Consider the following 16,977-nt stretch of genomic DNA (forward strand, 5'->3'; position numbering starts at 1 on the left):
AATGTACAGCCCATCATCAGCACCACAAACTAGCGCATATCAATCAGGAGAAAACGAGACCAGAATGGAACAAAATGTAGAAATGAACGTCCTGCTCGGCGACAAAGACAATAAGATAAGTAGCACTTTGATGTCAGAGCTTAAAGAAGACGAACTTGAAACTGTCGAGAAGTACACTCACGGCCCCGTTATCATCGTATTACCTCCCGAAGAAGTGTCCGACAGTGACGAAACACATAAGGATGCTCACAGCCACGAAGCTGTCATACCGCCAGAAAATGAAATTGATGCTAATCATGACGAGGATGATGTATTCAAGTACACTCACGGTCACGGAATTATTGTAGCAAATCCGTTAGAAGTTTCAAATCCAGCAGGAGACTCGTCCAATGAAACCGCAAACAGTGAATCGAATAATATTGAAAACAACAATGTTTCTCCAGTAATTGCCAGCAGCCCTGGCGACCAGTTTATAGCAACGGGAATCTTTGGAGATGAGGTGGACTCGGAGTTGGATGACTTGGGATCATTGATGGCGGACATCGTCATTGCCCCACTTCCAGTGGAAGCCGTCGTAGCTGAAGAAAGTGTCACCGAGTCTTCACTCGATCCGTTTGATGCGGTCATTATCGAATCTGCAGAAGAAGGAAATAAACCAAGTTCAGTAGTATCTGCTGGGCCAACAATAGGCCTACCCGCTCCATCAAATTTGGCCAACATCTTCATTGCGGCTTCTTCCACCAACAGCCAGACTTCATCAAGCTCATCGTCGTCCAGCGGTTCGTTAAGCAGCAGCGGAGGGATCACTGGCTCAACTATATCTGCGGCGTCATTCGACCCCTTCGCTTCACTCTACACATTCGGATTGGCTGCGATTGGCATCTTTGTTCTGTCTTTGCCCATTTGGGTTCCGTTTGTCGCTACTAGAATGAAGAGACGCCGGAATAAGTTTGAACGTAATCGGAGTCAATCCGATTTCTCATCATTCTACACCAACATCATGGAATTCAATCCCTATTCCATTTTAATGCGCAATTTAATGCCGTCCAATTTAGAAGAACCGTTTAGCGATCCCGGTCCGCTCAAGTCGGAAGAAATTTACGGACCTGCCACCTCTAACCGACGTTGGCGACGTCGTTAAGTGGAAATCAAACGTAGATAATCAACAGCAGCTTCTGGATGAACGACCCCACCTAAATTCTTTTCATGTCTTATCTCTTCAATCCTCACTGTTAACAGCTAGTATATTTATTGCTGACTATTTAATCTTCATCACATTTCATGCGCTCATGTCGGAAAAATGGACATAATAAAGAAATATTAATTCAACAGAGCATCATGATTACAGACACAAATTATATAATAATGAATCAGTTCATATTTAGCTGTACAGTTGATTCCCTCTGGAGGATCTTATTGTGGTGGTTTTGGTCTAGAGTAATTATCTGCGGCCTTCGTGCACATTTCTAATTTAATCTCGACTGTGGTAGACTCAGTGTACTTGATGAAACGAACTATTAAAAATACTAAAATAATCCCGATCCGTTCAGCGGATGTCGAGCGCAAAACCGCTTTTTATCGTCGTAGGGGGTCGATTTATAATTGATATCGATAGTTAATGATGGCGAAGATTAGTGTCGTCTGCTCCCGTTTAGTTACCAGTTTGGGAAACGAGAAGTTTTCAAGATTTCAATGATAACGTAAAGATCGTTTATTAGGAAACGTAAAGTAGCTGCACGAAAAAGTAGCACAACAAATAAATTGCAAAAATGTGGTCGTCGTTTGAACTCTGGTGTCGCGTCTCTTTAAAGAATCGCTTAATACAGGCGTCATGCTGTTTAGCAGGTAAATAAAAGAACATGAGAAAAAATAAGAATACAAATAGATTAATAGAATGATTATGGGAGCTTAAATAGAAAGGTTAAACCTGTCCCAAATTTCTGAAATTTTAGTTCCTCACTAGCATTTATCATGCAAGCCCCATGTCAATGTGTGGCAGTTTGTTTGCAACGGTTTGTACTAACCTTTTCATTTGTTCAGATTTGAGGCCAGATCTAGCCACAATAACCACAAGTTATGCAAGTTTTGCTTGTGCTGCACCTGACATTAATGTATCATCACTTATTGGGTAATGATTTTCGTTAATTTTACTAACCTGTCACCCTGCTAGATATTATAATGATGCAATGTACAAGTGTGGTGTATTACATAACCTTAAATTCTCCTGATTATTAACATAATTTGCCACTGTCTCATTTTCAACTTTCCTTACTTGTTGTCTCTGTCAATATTTGTTCGTAACCCATTTCTTATTTTTATTTAGATAGGCAGCATCCCGTTTGTTTGGAGAAACTAATGTCGGTGCAAATTACGTCTTTATTCTTCCCCTTTAAATGTCCTCGTGAACATCCATGCGAGTGTGGGGGTATTCACGAGGACTCCCCCTTTTTCCTATCCTGCCTGGTGAATTCAATTTTTCTAAGGACGGAGCACTTTTGGAAGCCTGGCCGTATATCCCAGGCTTAAAAGGTAGAACAAATTAATATTTTTACCTCCTCTTTGAATTTTTGGTGGCGTTGATTATAAATCGTTAAATAATAAGGGGTATGACTATTCCAGAGCTAGGCGATCATTGTTTGCTCTTGCCGTTTTTGTTTATTACTCAGTAAGGATAGAATCCATTCAATAACTCATTTGTAGAAAGACTGCACATCAGGCCCGATTCAAAACATTCAAATTAAAAAATATATATTTACTTTAAATACTTCAAGCAAAGTGCGACTAGAAATTTTTATGACCAAAAGAGGAACCTCTGCCGCCTCACCGGCACCTGCTTGTTTCTTTATCACTACACCGACTGTGTTCACTGCTGTGAGTTGTGGCAATACTTTTTAAAAAGCTTAGCGGTTTTTTATGGTAGTTTGTGAAGCGTTTTTCACACGAAGGCAGTGATTCAGAAGCTTTCACGCGGTCTAATAACATATCGGAATCGTTTCACTGATTGACGCACGGTTCCAGTGCATTTGAGAATGCACCGAGGCGAATAAGATCCGCTTTTCTTTTCAGATATCTTCTTAATTATCATATTCCACATGAACTAAATAAGCCCATACATTTTTATGCAGAAATACCGAGATGCTTTTCTAATATTTTTACAAATAAATTTTCTCCGGGTCCTAATGTACTTATTTTGGGGCCTTCAGTTGCAATTCTTTATTTTTAACCATTTTTACTATACAGCGTCAAAAAAAAACTCGGTGAAATCGACTCAAATTCGCGGTAAACATTTTGTAATGATTTTTCATCCGGGTACGAAATCAAGTAAAAAATAGCCTATTAATAGTTTTACCTGTAGAAGAAAGTATAGTCGCAAAAAAAAAAGAATAGTTATCGATGTGGTCTCTTATTCGTTATAGATTGTTAACTAAGCCCAATTTATGGCTCTGCTGGCAAAAGAGGGTATCTTTTAAAATTAGGCCCATATAATTACACCACCTGCGATATCGCACGTTAATCAAATGTTAGTAAAGGTATCGTCCTCCTCGTATTTGGCGGTAAAAGCGAGAGAAATGGAGAAGAAAAGTCAAAGAAGTGGGGCAAGTCAGTTATCATTAATTTCGAAATTGTGGGAGTGAAAATGTTTAATACTGAGCCGTACTTTGTGATATCAATTTAAAAAAAGAAACTTGTTTTATTGAATTAGGTCAACATCTGCAATAATCCAATAATGCGGGACCGTTTATTTAGAGGTATTTTTAGACTAGCAGTCTGATACAAATATGCCTCATCTTTTCTCTTGCCTCGTCTTTTACGCTCATACAATGTGGTGGGAGAAACGTGTTTTAACGGCCGAATGATACAACACTATATCACGTCGCCTTTCTCTCATCGGCGAACAATAGTTCCACGGTAACAATTCTATTTATATGTCTGCTGTTGCACTGCTGCTGCTGCTCAGCAACAACCACAGGTATTCATTCTTACAAATCTTGTAACAAGTCATCCATAAAATAGGCTACAGTTCGCTAATGAGTCGGAGAGGTGTTGATTTATTATGCCTGGGATAAGGTCTCGATTTCCCTTTTTCCCCTTTTTTTCCCGAATTTTTAACAAATTTTACTTTTTTTTTCTGTAGTGTACATTTTCTTCGAACTCATATCTTCATGTTGTTTCATGCGGCATGATTAGCATAGGCTCCAGTTCTCACGGAAAGCTGCGACTCCTCCTCGTTCACTCTTTCCACATTAAAAGATAGTTCCGATTGAGTCACGGCACGTTTAACAGAAGCAACCGCTGGGTACCATAGTAGTTATGTTCTTGACTTGTAATATATTATTATACATGGACATATATTACATCTATTGCATTATAGGTAGGCCTAATGGTGGAGCGTTTTGCTGACCTAGAAACCCACAACATCTTCACGTGCATTCGACAGAACTGGTCAATCGCCAATGTTGGACTCGACTTGGGACTGTAATATTGTCCTCTCGAGGCAAGAAGAGGAGAACAGACTTTCACCCGTAAATAGACTATATATAGGTGATGGTCCGTGCCGCTGATCATTTCAGTCTCTCGCTGTCTCATCTCAGCGCTAATCGTTCGTTCGTCCGGTACGGCTCTTTTTTATTTTTCCCTCTGTTTTCCTTTTTTTTGGATTGAACCTCTCTTCTCCGCTCGATTGTAAAACGGAATCAAGTGCCTTACAACATTATTCGAGATATTAAGTTTTCTATTTTCCTATCGCCTGCAAAAATTCAAAAAAATACTGGCGCGAAAAGTGACATCAAGAAAAAAGTTAAAAAGAAAAAATTCTATCAAACACAACAGACATATTCGTGCCTGATTTAGGATTTTCTGTTGGAAATTTGGAATTCAAATTACAACCGCAGCAAACAGTGGGTAAGTTTCGCAACAAGTAGAAACAGTTATATCACTTAACGGGATAAATTGAGACAAATCATTCGTGAAAAAAAAAGGAAACATCGATTCCACTTGGCTGCCTATGCTATACTGGTATTCGGAACACCAGCGTACAATACCCTAAAATGCTACCGTGTTTGTTCCATTACATAATAGTTGAACTATAACAGGAAATGTCAAAGAAGAATGGCATCAATGCATCATCGTCTATTAGATATCGCCATCCGCGGGGTTACTAAGTAGCTTTTATCTGGGACAATTTGTAGAAATTAACCATCCTTATCATTGGTTATTGACGACTATCCTATTTGTTAGTTCAATTACCGATGTGACGCGATCAAGACTTACCACTCCGGCTGATTTCCTTTTTCTTGATTTGTGTGTTTAGGTTCTACTTGGAAATAATGCCACCGTGCTTTGTGTAAAAAGGACATAAGGAGAGACGTCACAAAAAAATCTGCTAACATTGCCGAAGAATTAGACGAAATAAGATGCGGTGGTCAGTCGTGAAAGTTTTGCTGGCTCTGTTTATTTTGGTGTCAGGTTTTGGTATGCAGATGGTCTCCTCAGCATCACTACCCCAACAAAACGATGGTATACCATAATATTTATAAATATTTTCTTTATTTTTTGATTAATTGTCTTATTTATTCTCACGTCTAGCCCCCACTGAATTCGACAACGAAAACTCGCAATTAGTTGAAGAGAGTGACATGGACTATAATGGAGTAGAATCAAAACTTCCGCTGTCCGTTGGTGTTTCCGATAGCGGCGCGACGCGCAAGTACACTCATGGTCACGGACTCGTAGTCTATCCCTCGTTGGAATCTTCATTTGGATCCAATAACCATTATGTCGGCCATCACAATGGTTTGCCGAATTTAATCAAAGGAAGTTCTGACTGTCCGATACTGTCTGATGGACAGCAGCATGCGACAATTACTCCAAGTATCACATCATCGCCCGCTTTGATTGGAGAAACCAGCGTCCCAGTTGTCCTGTTCCCGACGGCTGACCAAGGAGAACTGGATTCAACGTTCAGTGACGTGTTGTCCCAATTGCAGACCAACATCGGCTTAGTGTCAACTGGCGGATTGATCGACGATTTGAATTTCGTCGACAAGGACACGGACGTTGTCATCGTCAAACCTCCACCCCAAGTTGAAGCTGTTGAAGCGGAACCTGAAGTCCTTGTTGATTCGCCTGTCGTCTCAAACTTGGCCAACATTCTTTTCACTTCTCCTTCCTCATCATCCAGTTCCACATCATCCAGTTCTTCGTCGTCTAGCGACTCTATCAGTAGCGGTGGCATAACTGGTGGCGATATATCCTCAACGTCGATTGCGAACCCGTTCGCTTTATTTCTCAGTTTCGCATTGGTCGTCGTCGGCATTTTCGTCCTAAGTCTTCCCATTTGGATCCCATTTGTCATCGCCAAGAGACGCCGGTCACACGGACCATTCAGGAAGAAGACATTGGCTTTGGCGGGGATCAAAACACATGGAAATTCAGTACCCCATTATCTCCCGAATCAAGTAAAATTACCATACCGCAAATACAAAGCCGGTCCAGCGTTGCCTCAGCCAGAATACCATAGTACAACTATTGAGGACTATTATCGCCTTAGCGGCAATCCCAATTATTCGTACAACATGGACCTGAATGTCAAACCCTATTCCGCTCTATTTGGCAATTTATTTCCTTCGTATTCAAATCAATTCAGTGATCCCGGACCAATGAAATCAAAGGACCTCTACGGACCTCTAAGCAATTTCTTTTTGAAAGCCCGACGTCGAAATTCCTACGTCAAGATCGAGAAGAAACGTTAACTTGTTATGTATATAGCCACGCTTCTCTAAAGTGACCTTATTCTGGCATCGTTTATTGTACGTGTAGATGCTATTTTCCGTTAACATCCATATTTTTGTACTTGAAACTGAATGTATTTAATATATCATTAATGGTGTGTTCCCACAAATCAGATTTCATCAGGCAGGCCAATATTCTTATTATTTTATTTTTTGAAAGATTTACAGGAACTATATACTTCAATTCTATATATTCATTCAATTCTACATCGAACATCGGTCAACAACAGGTATGATTTGTTCTCAATTTCTCTGGCTCTCTGACGGTACAAGTCCATATTCTTTTTATATCTTATGTCTTAGTCTTAATCTTATAAGATTAAAAAGTCAGCATTAACTATTTATTTATTTGTTTTACACTGTTGAATTGAAGATTTATTATGCAATGCATGCATTAATTTTTCTTATAAAATGCCTGCTCCACCAGTCCACCCTAGATGGCGAAGGATGAAGAACTTAGAAGTCGCTATTGGTCAGTGGCTCAGTGCCCATCTCGCGGCAGTCATAGAAAACTGTTGTCTGATTTGGAATTTGGACCTTCTTGTTCTTGATCTTTGGAACAACAAATATGGCGAACACGTTGCCGTTGCGAGGGTCGGGTCGTCGGATAACATGAGAATAATGAGACTTATTAATAGCATGATAGCATCTAATAAGAAGGCTAACGTCAACAAATCGTGCCCGTACTTAAACACAAAACAGCAGTGCAAGTGCAAAGCACCGTGGATTGTGGATGGAGAGAAGAAAACAGTTTCCCACAGTAGTTTGCTAATAAGTAAAAATGGTAGAATTTCAGCAGAGAGTGTAGTAAAAGTTCAAGTGTGTAAATTAAAATCTTTCAATGAGACCGAGAGTATAGATTTTGCAGTAAAGTAACGATTGCAGAGAAATGAAAGAAAATGTTGGGATCAATTGATTTTTTTAAAATCTTCATTCAGAATTGTTACTGGAGTTACTACTTACAATAGCCTAGCTTTACAACATATTTTCTAATTCTCTGTCCATCTTGTATCTGGCAGGAGAATGAGAATGAGGAAACTGCAAGAACCTGTGCCATACTTACCATATCCAAAGTGTCAAAGTTAGTATCGGTATCATTTTGTAATAACCCAAAATGTTGCTTGTTAATGTGTTGGTACGAAATGTTTATTTATCTTAAAATGTTTTTGTTTCTTCTTCCTACTGTGAAACAGGACTTAATTTACTGAAAAACTCTGAAACTGCATGAATATGTAGGCTACTTATCAGATCCTACATGAACATCAATATCCTTTTGTAATAGTCCAAAAAGTTGCTCAACAATGTGATAACAATTGATTATTTCTTCTTATAATATTTATTGTTTCATCTTCCTAATGTAAAACAGGGAATAGTTTACTGGTTTAGAAACTCGGAAATCATCGGCTACCTGCATCCTCTCTGCTGCTCCGCAAGTTTTAGATCGCAATTTTTCGTGAACTACCAGTTTGACCTAAAATGCAAAACTGCAGTTGATGAACGATCATAAAGGTGTAAAACAATTAAATTGCCTAGTTATTGTCTTAAATACGCTGAATGATTCCTTACATTTTATGCAGCAACAAATCCTATCTGAAACATGACGAAGACATTGCTAGAGATGACTTCTGGTTTCACTTTGGTGATGGAAACCGACTGGAGAAAGATATTCAAGAGACAACTCTTCAACTGCGGCTGGCTTCTTGGTTTCTACTACTTGTTCAACGACGGGTTCCGCTTCTGGAAGTATGACTACTTGTTCGATGACCTTAGGTTTCACAGGAACGACGGCGATTTCTTCGATGACCTCTGGTTTCACTTCAACGATGGTAACGACTTCTACAACTGGAGCGACTGCAGGTGCGGTGGGAGTCAGAAGTGGTGGAAGATCTTCAATCGATGGTAAATCTGGGTTTGGTTTGTTTTCAATAACAAATTTATTTATTTTTTTTTTTTTTTGCAATAGCGATGGTGGTACAGCATAGGCGACTGAGGCTGGGGCAGCGTAGGCAATTGGAGCTGGAGCGGGAAAATCGTAAGTGTTTTGGGGTTGAACAGCACCCTGGACGGGCGAGTTGACCAAGTTAGTCGGTGCGGCCGATACGGTGGCAACCAAATGAGTGACCAAAATCTGCCAAAAGGAAATCAAATGGCACGAGTCTTTTTAAATTAAAACAATATTTTTAAGAGCGCCCATCAATTTTAAGTATTAAAGTTGAAGATGTTTGTATCGAAGTTGTTGTCTCTTACCAAAGGATTCATTTTCGACTTGAGACTGAATCGAGAACTTGTCGGGAACTGACGATTAAACTAATAGGAGTTGCGATTCATTTTTATGTCACATACGGCAATTTTTATATACCGGTACTTTTTATTGAACTGAGTATTAGTAGTCAATTATACAACATTAAGTTGTTGCCCCGTGCACAAGTGCCACGTAAATTGTAACGAGAACACAGATGTTGGTTACCCTGATTTCAGAACTGGTTAAAACTGGGGACATTGCGAGTTCAACGACACATTCTGTGCAACATTCTAGGTTTACTCCCATTTACGGATTTGTGTAGTTGTCTTACTCTTTTCAAACATTACTGAAAGTAACTAATGTAACACCTGCAGTCGAATGATTAAAATGTCTCACTTGCACACGGGCTTGCGCAAAGAAGAGCAAAAATATAATTATGCAGTAACCTGATTTACTTGAGAATTCAAGCGCGATTAGATGATGTTTTTTTTGTTTTTTTTTCTGTTGTTTTTTTGTTGTTTTCGTTTATAACCGCATCCCTTGCAAAATCTTCTAAAGGTAACCTTTCTCCTTAACTTTTAATTCATTTCCTGTTTGACCAAGCGCCGTCTTCCGCTCCGTGGATAATATTTAATGACGAAATACGCTATCACGCCCAAGAGATAAATGGAGAAATGGAACGAAGAACCGTTTTCAGCGTCTCACCTGCATGGATGGTATTAACCATTGTATTTTTCGCCTAATTTCTTTAATTCCATACATATATTATGAATACAGACTTGGCAGACGAGAAGACGACTTGGCAATCGAGACAGAAATATTTCGGTTTTGGTGATCGACACTACCAAGTACCAACAAACCTGACGCCTTAGATCCTGCCTTAAGAGGAGCTAGCCGCCTCGACCGAGAAATATCACTTGGAATACCAGACCTCACCGCAAAAGAGAAGATTCTCAAAGTGGTCTGCAAGAACCTCAGTTTAGCTTTGGATATGGACTTTTAAGTTCATGTCTTAGAATGCAATGTAGGAGGGGATTGCTTGGCTTAGTGTCGAGGCTGGAGGCTGGCATGATAGCAGTGAATAGCTGAAATAAAGATTATGATTATGATTATAACTTTTTGTCACTATATTTGCGACTTATTTTTCTTTTTTTATTTACAGGTTCTAAACTCCTGGTTTCTAAATTTTCAGATTGGCAGACTTTATGAGAAGTCATGTCCTTTCAAGACAGTCAACAAGGTCCCTTGTTTACTAACCTGTTGGCTGCTACCCTTGAATCTCCTTTTTTTTTTACTTTCTTAAGCAGGTCATCTTTATTTGAGGTATTGCTTATTCTGTCGCTACAATCTTGTTTGAATATTATTGCCATCCAAATAAATGTTCATTATGCTTACAGGGTAATCCTCCGCTCATGATCATGGACTTCATCCACTGGTGAAACACAAGTGAATGCTGTAATTCAAGACTGATAAATTGTGTAGTTAGATTCAATTACAAGTGCATATCTGGGCTCCCTTCATTTCTGTGGCCCCGTTTCCCTAACTAACCACTAATCAACGCCCGCCGGTGGTCACTCACCCGCTGTGAAACCAGGAGGAGGGGAGGGCTCTGGTCGAACGGGGACTTGGAAGGCGCATGATCCGATGAAAACTTTTGGAGGGTCATGAGTCTAACCCGGAAGCCTAGTATGACTACATCTCCCCGGAAAAAACTTGCCTCGTACTTCTCTCTTCTTCTCGGTCCAGATAAATATCTCTGGGGGCCGTAGACATATCCTATAACAGCATGTGCGAGTTAAACAAAGCAACCCACTACCCAATGAAACAAAAAGCCATGGTTTATTATTTGCGCAAATCTCCGTCAGTCAAGTTACAAATTTTTCTAATTCAACAACTCGCGTAAAATTTTGCATCTAGTCTATTAGTGCAAATCGCGATTCCATCATGTGTTTGGTAGTTAAGAAAATGGTTGTTTAAAAAACAAACAATGGGGTGTTCTGTGTAGCCAAAAAACTCACCATTGTTTGTTTTTTAAACAACCATCTTCTTAACTACCAATCACATAGGATCGCTATTTGCACTAATAGACTAGTGTAAAATTCCACCGAAATTGTTGAATTTGAAAAATTTGTAACTTGACTGACGCAGATTTCCGCAAAACTAAACCATCGCTTTTTGTCTCATTGCCGCAGCGGTGGTGGCGGGTTGCGTTTAACTCGTACAGAAGAAAAACATCTTGAACCGGACGCTCTGTTTATTGAATTTTTTGAACATTTTAATAAAAAAATGGGTTCATATAATATATTTACTTTTATTTATTACAGATATTACATGGTTAAGGTTTAACATTGGTTTATAGGGTTAAGGTTATAAATTTAAGGGTTAATGGTGTATGTTTTCGGGGTTTGAAGGATTGGAAGGTATATGTTTGTGGGGTTTGGAGATTAATTGGTAGGGCAACATTTGTAGGGTTATAGATTAACAGATTTTGTATCCAAACATGAAATATCCTCCCCCTCTCCAACATCCTCCACTTTCCTTTCCCAATCCCGAAAACATGTTTATTATTTGACATAAATATCCCATATTTGCTTTTGTTGCTTCTTAACTTCTTAACGGTAAACTGCAATCACGATGACAATTTAACAAAATAATGATACAATTTCGGTAACACGACACCAGCAGTCCAGCACCAAGGAACGGCTAATTGAATTTGATGCAGAAAGATCTATCACCAGCAGAGGCTGAAACAACGTACCACAGCGGACAGCAACAACGCGAACAAACACGATAAACCTGTAACCATAATGAAATGAATTAATTTTCAGTATCAATCCATGTGTGAATTAGACTGGAACGGAGAAGAAGGTGAAGACAAGACTTCAACTAGCTGTTAATCCTGCTTGTAAAAACTAATTACTATCGAGGAATTAATTCTGATGTGATTCTCACAAAAATGACAAGTATAGCTTAACTACACATGCTCTCAGAACTATTCTTAGAACTGTAACAAAAGAATCTACAGTTGACTAGCTTTAATGAGAAATACAATTAAAAAATTTATTAAAATAATTACTTCAATATTTCTTAAGTGTTTCTTCAAGGGACTGAGCACACAGCAGCACAGGAAGCAAGAGAAAAACCTTTACCTGCCGCTTATGTCAAATCCATGTGAACATTGGGCAGCAACAAAGATGCTCATACTTCACCAGGCTGTTAATCCTATTAAGAAAAAAAATACCAACAGAAAACAGTAAGTGACAGCATAGTTACAGAAGATAAGTTTTTTTCATTGTTCTGAAGTGTGTCATACAAAAACACTTAACAGAATGAATGATATTACCATCATAAAAAGCAAACATCAGCAAAGAACTATTCATCAACTAATAATATCAGTAGCATTCAAGTTAGAAAGCTGTTCAACATAATTACCTTCATTGTTCTGAAGTTCAGTTCATTCTGTTCAGTGTTTTTTACAATATGAAACATACAGCTGGTACAGGTAGCAAGAAGAGCACCTATCACCGGCTGGCTGCAACAAACCCATCTGCACATAGCACATATTGGACTGACACAAAGAAGCTCAGAATCCACCAGCCTGTTCTAAGAAATATATGAAAAAAAAACGATTCAATGAGTTAAATGCTCATCACAACAGTTAACTGAATTACCTCAGGTGCGAGTGACAATTTGTCAGCGTCCAGCTATTAATGTGCATTACTTGACATTGAAAACATCACGAAAGGGAATGGCAGCAAATTAGCACCAACTCCACATCAACAGTTAGGGCTAAATTCTTCATCGTAAGTGTTGTCATATCTGCAAAAGTCAATAAAATTTCAATTGGATATGGATTTGGAAAGAGATGAAAATGTTTCCTCTTAACTTGATATATATGATTTTTTATGTTGTAGAACCCTCTTCAGGATAGTCCTGGGCTATTTCAAACATTTAGAAGATTGCCTGCTTTGTTTTAACCACATTGTTGAAGGACGGGAGGATCCTACGAGGCTACGATTGAGCAATCGATAAAACTGAGAGCTCTTCTTCTTTAGCAGACTAAAATACAAAATTCATCGCCATCTATGATTCACATTTACAACTACTGATATGGAACAATAAGTCTTAGTTACGAAAGACAGCCGCCATTTTTATTCGAGCACTGATTGAAAGCGTATCGTTATCCGTATCCGTATGGCGTATTTTCCTTCCTCACATTTTTCTTCATAAAAATGGTATTTCCCGTTTTGATTATTAGATGTTACTGAATCATAATTATTTGTGTGTGAATTTAGTAATTTGTGTGGTAACCTAGCCTATAATTTCTACTTGGAAATTCCAGCTGATCATGTGGCCTGAGCAGAACCTGAGCATCTGTACATTTTGCCAAGATGTCGTCTCTTTTTCCTGTACCGGCTGTTTGTAAGAATCACTTCAGAACAAATCAGGTAAATATGTTCAACTTTCTAACTGTGAGACTTAGTTAGTTGGTGACTACTGACTATGTCTTAACTTGCCTGTCATAGAACTTTAGTTGTCTACCTTGGAAAAGCTTGCTAGCTGTAGGTTCCTTTGCAACGTTTTTTCTGAAGGATTGTGTAGTTGACTTTAACTTCTGTCATTTTTGTTTTTGTCATTTGAGATGCTGTGTCCTTGATAGTAATTGAGTTTTTTTTGTGATTAACAGTCTGGGAAAGTCTGAGCTTCGTCGTTGCTGCCAATGTACACATGGACTGCTGTGTGTTTGGTCAAATGAAGAAATATGAACAACTGAAGTAATTATTTCAATCAACCTTCTTATTGTCTGGTGGTTTCAAAAAGCTCGCTAACTGACAATGAGAGATGTTTAGCTGTACTTGTGTCATTAAGCTAATTTTAGGTTTAGGCTTGTTAGGTAAGCTAATGATTTGTGTTAACTCTTGTAAATAACATAAAGTGACATTTATTCATCTTTCCATTGACAGCATTTCCATTGATACTGAAAATTAATTCATTTCATTATGGTTACAGGTTTATCGTGTTTGTTCGCGTTGTTGCTGTCCGCTGTGGTACGTTGTTTCAGCCTCTGCTGGTGATAGATCTTTCTGCATCAAATTCAATTAGCCGTTCCTTGGTGCTGGACTGCTGGTGTCGTGTTACCGAAATTGTATCATTATTTTGTTAAATTGTCATCGTGATTGCAGTTTACCGTTAAGAAGTTAAGAAGCAACAAAAACAAATATGGGATGTTTATGTCAACAAATAATAAACATGTTTCCGGGATTGGGAAAGGAAAGTGGAGGATGTTGGAGAGGTGAGGGAGGATATTTCAAGTTTGGATAAAAAATCTGTTAATCTATAACCCTACAAATGTTGCCCTACCAATTAATCTCCAAACCCCACAAACATATACCTTCCAATCCTTCAAACCCCGAAAACATACACCATTAACCCTTAAATTTATACCCTTAAGGCCTTAACCCTATAAACCAATGTTAAACCTTAACCATGTAATATCTGTAATTAATAAAAATAAATATATTATATGAACTCATTTTTTTATTTTCTTGTTAAAATGTTCAAAAAATTCAATAAACAGAGCGTCCGGTTCAAGATGTTTTTCTTCTGTACGAGTTAAACGCAACCCGCCACCACCGCTGCGGCAATGAGACAAAAAGCGATGGTTTAGTTTTGCGGAAATCTGCGTCAGTCAAGTTACAAATTTTTCAAACTCAACAACTTCTGTCGAATTTTGCATCTAATCTATTGGTGCAAATAGCGATCCTATGTGATTGGTAGTTAAGAAGATGGTTGTTTAAAAAACAAACAATGGTGAGTTTTTTGGCTACACAGAACACCCCATTGTTTGTTTTTTAAACAACCATTTTCTTAACTACCAAACACATGATGGAATCGCGATTTGCACTAATAGACTAGATGCAAAATTTTACGAGTTGTTGAATTAGAAAAATTTGTAACTTGACTGACGGAGATTTGCGCAAATAATAAACCATGGCTTTTTGTTTCATTGGGTAGTGGGTTGCTTTGTTTAACTCGCACATGCTGTTATAGGATATGTCTACGGCCCCCAGAGATATTTATCTGGACCGAGAAGAAGAGAGAAGTACGAGGCAAGTTTTACTGGGGAGATGTAGTCATACTAGGCTTCCGGGTTAGACTCATGACCCTCCAAAAGTTTTCATCGGATCATGCGCCTTCCAAGTCCCCGTTCGACCAGAGCCCTCCCCTCCTCCTGGTTTCACAGCGGGTGAGTGACCACCGGCGGGCGTTGGTTAGTGGTTAGTTAGGGAAACGGGGCCACAGAAAAGGAGGGAGCCCAGATATGCACTGATAATTTTATCTAATTAACTACACAATTTATCAGTCTTGAATTACAGCATTCACTTGTCGGTTTTCACCAGTGGATGAAGTCCATGATCAGTAGCGAAGGATTACCCTGTAAGCATAATGAACATTTATTTGGATGGCAATAATATTCAAACAAGATTGTAGCGACAGAAAGCAATACCTCAAGTAAAGATGCCCGTTTTAGAAAGTAAAAAGGGAGATTCAAGGGTAGCAGCCAACAGGTTAGTAAACAAGGGACCTTGTTGACTTTCTTGAAAGGAGGACTTTTCATAAAGTCTGCCATGCAAATTTAGAAACCTGGAGTTTAGAACCTGTAAATAAAAAAAGAAAATAAGTCACATTGTTTATAATTTGTGTCATCAATGTGATCTAAAAGAATAAACAATTATCAGTATACACTCAAAAGTGTCTCTTAAACATTAGACGATAGACGTAAGTGGAGATCAATACTTTAAATACATATTAGACTGCAATGGAAATAGTTCAGTGACATGATAAGTGAACTTACACATAAAACCACCAATCAGTTATCCAATCTTCTCTCGAGAAGATGAAATGAGAGATTGGTCTATGCTGGGGGCCTGGGGTTGGTGATCTAGCAAGTCCAATACAAACAGCAGATAATTATGACTCCTAATAAAAGACGAGAAGAATATATGTTTCAGCAATACATGAAATGCATAAAGCTAGAGTTGGTTATTACCTGTATCATTTCAATGGCACATTCAGTAGAATACAATGATTTTGAACAAAATAGTTGACGGTAGGCTGCACGACGGCCACGACCTTTCACATTTCCTCCTGTAAGTTGATGAGAAACATTAAGGTTATCCAACATATACACGGAATAGAACACATCACCGACAAGTTAGAGACGAAATCACTTGAATTTACCTATGAATTCATTGGTAATTTTCGAAGAAACTTTTGACAGCAAATGAGCAAAGCAAACGCCATTCCATAACTGACACAATCAACACGCCATCTATTTAACACGTCTCAAAACTCAATATTTGAAGGACTGGTCTTAAGATACTCACAAAACTTGAAAAGTTCATATTTGTTTGCTAAAACCTAGCATTCAATCCTTAGAACTGTACAGAAAACAGAGCTCACTTGCTAGTTTTATGCAAATTTTCCGGAAGTATACCGGAAGTAAGCCACAGCACCTTAACCATTGAGCTGCCATCAAATTAAACCATATATTTGTGATCTCCATGAAATTTGGGGTCGATTAAGTGTGATTTAAACGAAATCCAAAATTTGGCCAAAATCGAGAATTTTCCTGAACTATAGTTCAGGAAAATTTTCGAAACCGGAAGTACGCGTACGTACAAATAAAAACATGAACTTTACTATAAATTTGACGAGGATCACGAATATGTGGTTTTTTTGTGCGTCAGATTAATATTTACTAAACTACTGACAGAAATGAGAAAACCGGAAGTAGAAAAAAACCCACTTTATTAAAAATATAACAAGTGAGCTTTGTTGCTGAAAGAGAAACTGACAGCTATCACCCAAAATTTCCTTGTAGTAGCAGCGAGAAATTTCTCCAGACATGTGCAAAGTAAACGTAACTAAACTGAGTGGAAA

At 38.5% G+C, this 16,977-nt stretch overlaps 1 protein-coding gene and 4 long non-coding RNA genes across 10 annotated transcripts; 3 read left to right on the forward strand and 2 right to left on the reverse strand.

Annotated features, from left to right (window-relative positions):
• The first annotated feature begins 1,631 nt into the window (after positions 1 to 1,631).
• On the forward strand, positions 1,632 to 6,921 carry LOC124195538. 4 transcript variants are annotated; one of them, XM_046589985.1, is made up of 8 exons: positions 1,632 to 1,845; positions 2,041 to 2,128; positions 2,324 to 2,529; positions 3,704 to 3,970; positions 4,136 to 4,297; positions 4,373 to 4,902; positions 5,312 to 5,517; positions 5,587 to 6,905. In XM_046589985.1, the coding sequence occupies exons 7-8, from the start codon at positions 5,415 to 5,417 to the stop codon at positions 6,750 to 6,752; spliced, it is 1,269 nt and encodes a 422-aa protein (XP_046445941.1). In that variant the 5' UTR covers positions 1,632 to 1,845; positions 2,041 to 2,128; positions 2,324 to 2,529; positions 3,704 to 3,970; positions 4,136 to 4,297; positions 4,373 to 4,902; positions 5,312 to 5,414; the 3' UTR covers positions 6,753 to 6,905. The 4 variants fall into 4 exon arrangements, with proteins under 4 accessions (XP_046445941.1, XP_046445944.1, XP_046445942.1 ...); XM_046589988.1 differs by having other exon boundaries at positions 4,136 to 4,613; positions 5,587 to 6,921; XM_046589986.1 differs by lacking the exons at positions 1,632 to 1,845; positions 2,041 to 2,128; positions 2,324 to 2,529 and having other exon boundaries at positions 3,203 to 3,970.
• Positions 6,922 to 7,581: 660 nt separating this feature from the next.
• LOC124195520 lies at positions 7,582 to 9,259 on the forward strand. Its single transcript, XR_006875252.1, has 5 exons — positions 7,582 to 7,872; positions 7,985 to 8,066; positions 8,158 to 8,300; positions 8,369 to 8,690; positions 8,755 to 9,259. It is a non-coding gene; the product is annotated as an uncharacterized LOC124195520 (long non-coding RNA).
• Positions 9,260 to 11,458: 2,199 nt separating this feature from the next.
• Positions 11,459 to 13,067, reverse strand: LOC124196397. The gene is made up of 5 exons (XR_006875693.1): positions 12,920 to 13,067; positions 12,705 to 12,852; positions 12,466 to 12,636; positions 12,183 to 12,255; positions 11,459 to 11,829 (listed from the first exon to the last, which is right to left on the reverse strand). It is a non-coding gene; the product is annotated as an uncharacterized LOC124196397 (long non-coding RNA).
• A 67-nt stretch (positions 13,068 to 13,134) lies between these two features.
• LOC124196396 lies at positions 13,135 to 14,562 on the forward strand. 3 transcript variants are annotated; one of them, XR_006875692.1, is made up of 4 exons: positions 13,135 to 13,268; positions 13,376 to 13,481; positions 13,721 to 13,843; positions 14,044 to 14,212. It is a non-coding gene; the product is annotated as an uncharacterized LOC124196396 (long non-coding RNA). The 3 variants fall into 3 exon arrangements; XR_006875690.1 differs by having other exon boundaries at positions 13,139 to 13,268; positions 13,721 to 13,808; positions 14,044 to 14,562; XR_006875691.1 differs by having other exon boundaries at positions 13,157 to 13,268; positions 13,329 to 13,481; positions 13,721 to 13,808; positions 14,044 to 14,562.
• Positions 14,563 to 15,957: 1,395 nt separating this feature from the next.
• LOC124196432 lies at positions 15,958 to 16,319 on the reverse strand. The gene is made up of 3 exons (XR_006875721.1): positions 16,276 to 16,319; positions 16,085 to 16,182; positions 15,958 to 16,014 (listed from the first exon to the last, which is right to left on the reverse strand). It is a non-coding gene; the product is annotated as an uncharacterized LOC124196432 (long non-coding RNA).
• Positions 16,320 to 16,977: the final 658 nt, after the last annotated feature.

This window comes from Daphnia pulex, chromosome 6, assembly GCF_021134715.1.
Source record: "Daphnia pulex isolate KAP4 chromosome 6, ASM2113471v1".
Taxonomy (NCBI): domain Eukaryota; kingdom Metazoa; phylum Arthropoda; class Branchiopoda; order Diplostraca; family Daphniidae; genus Daphnia; species Daphnia pulex.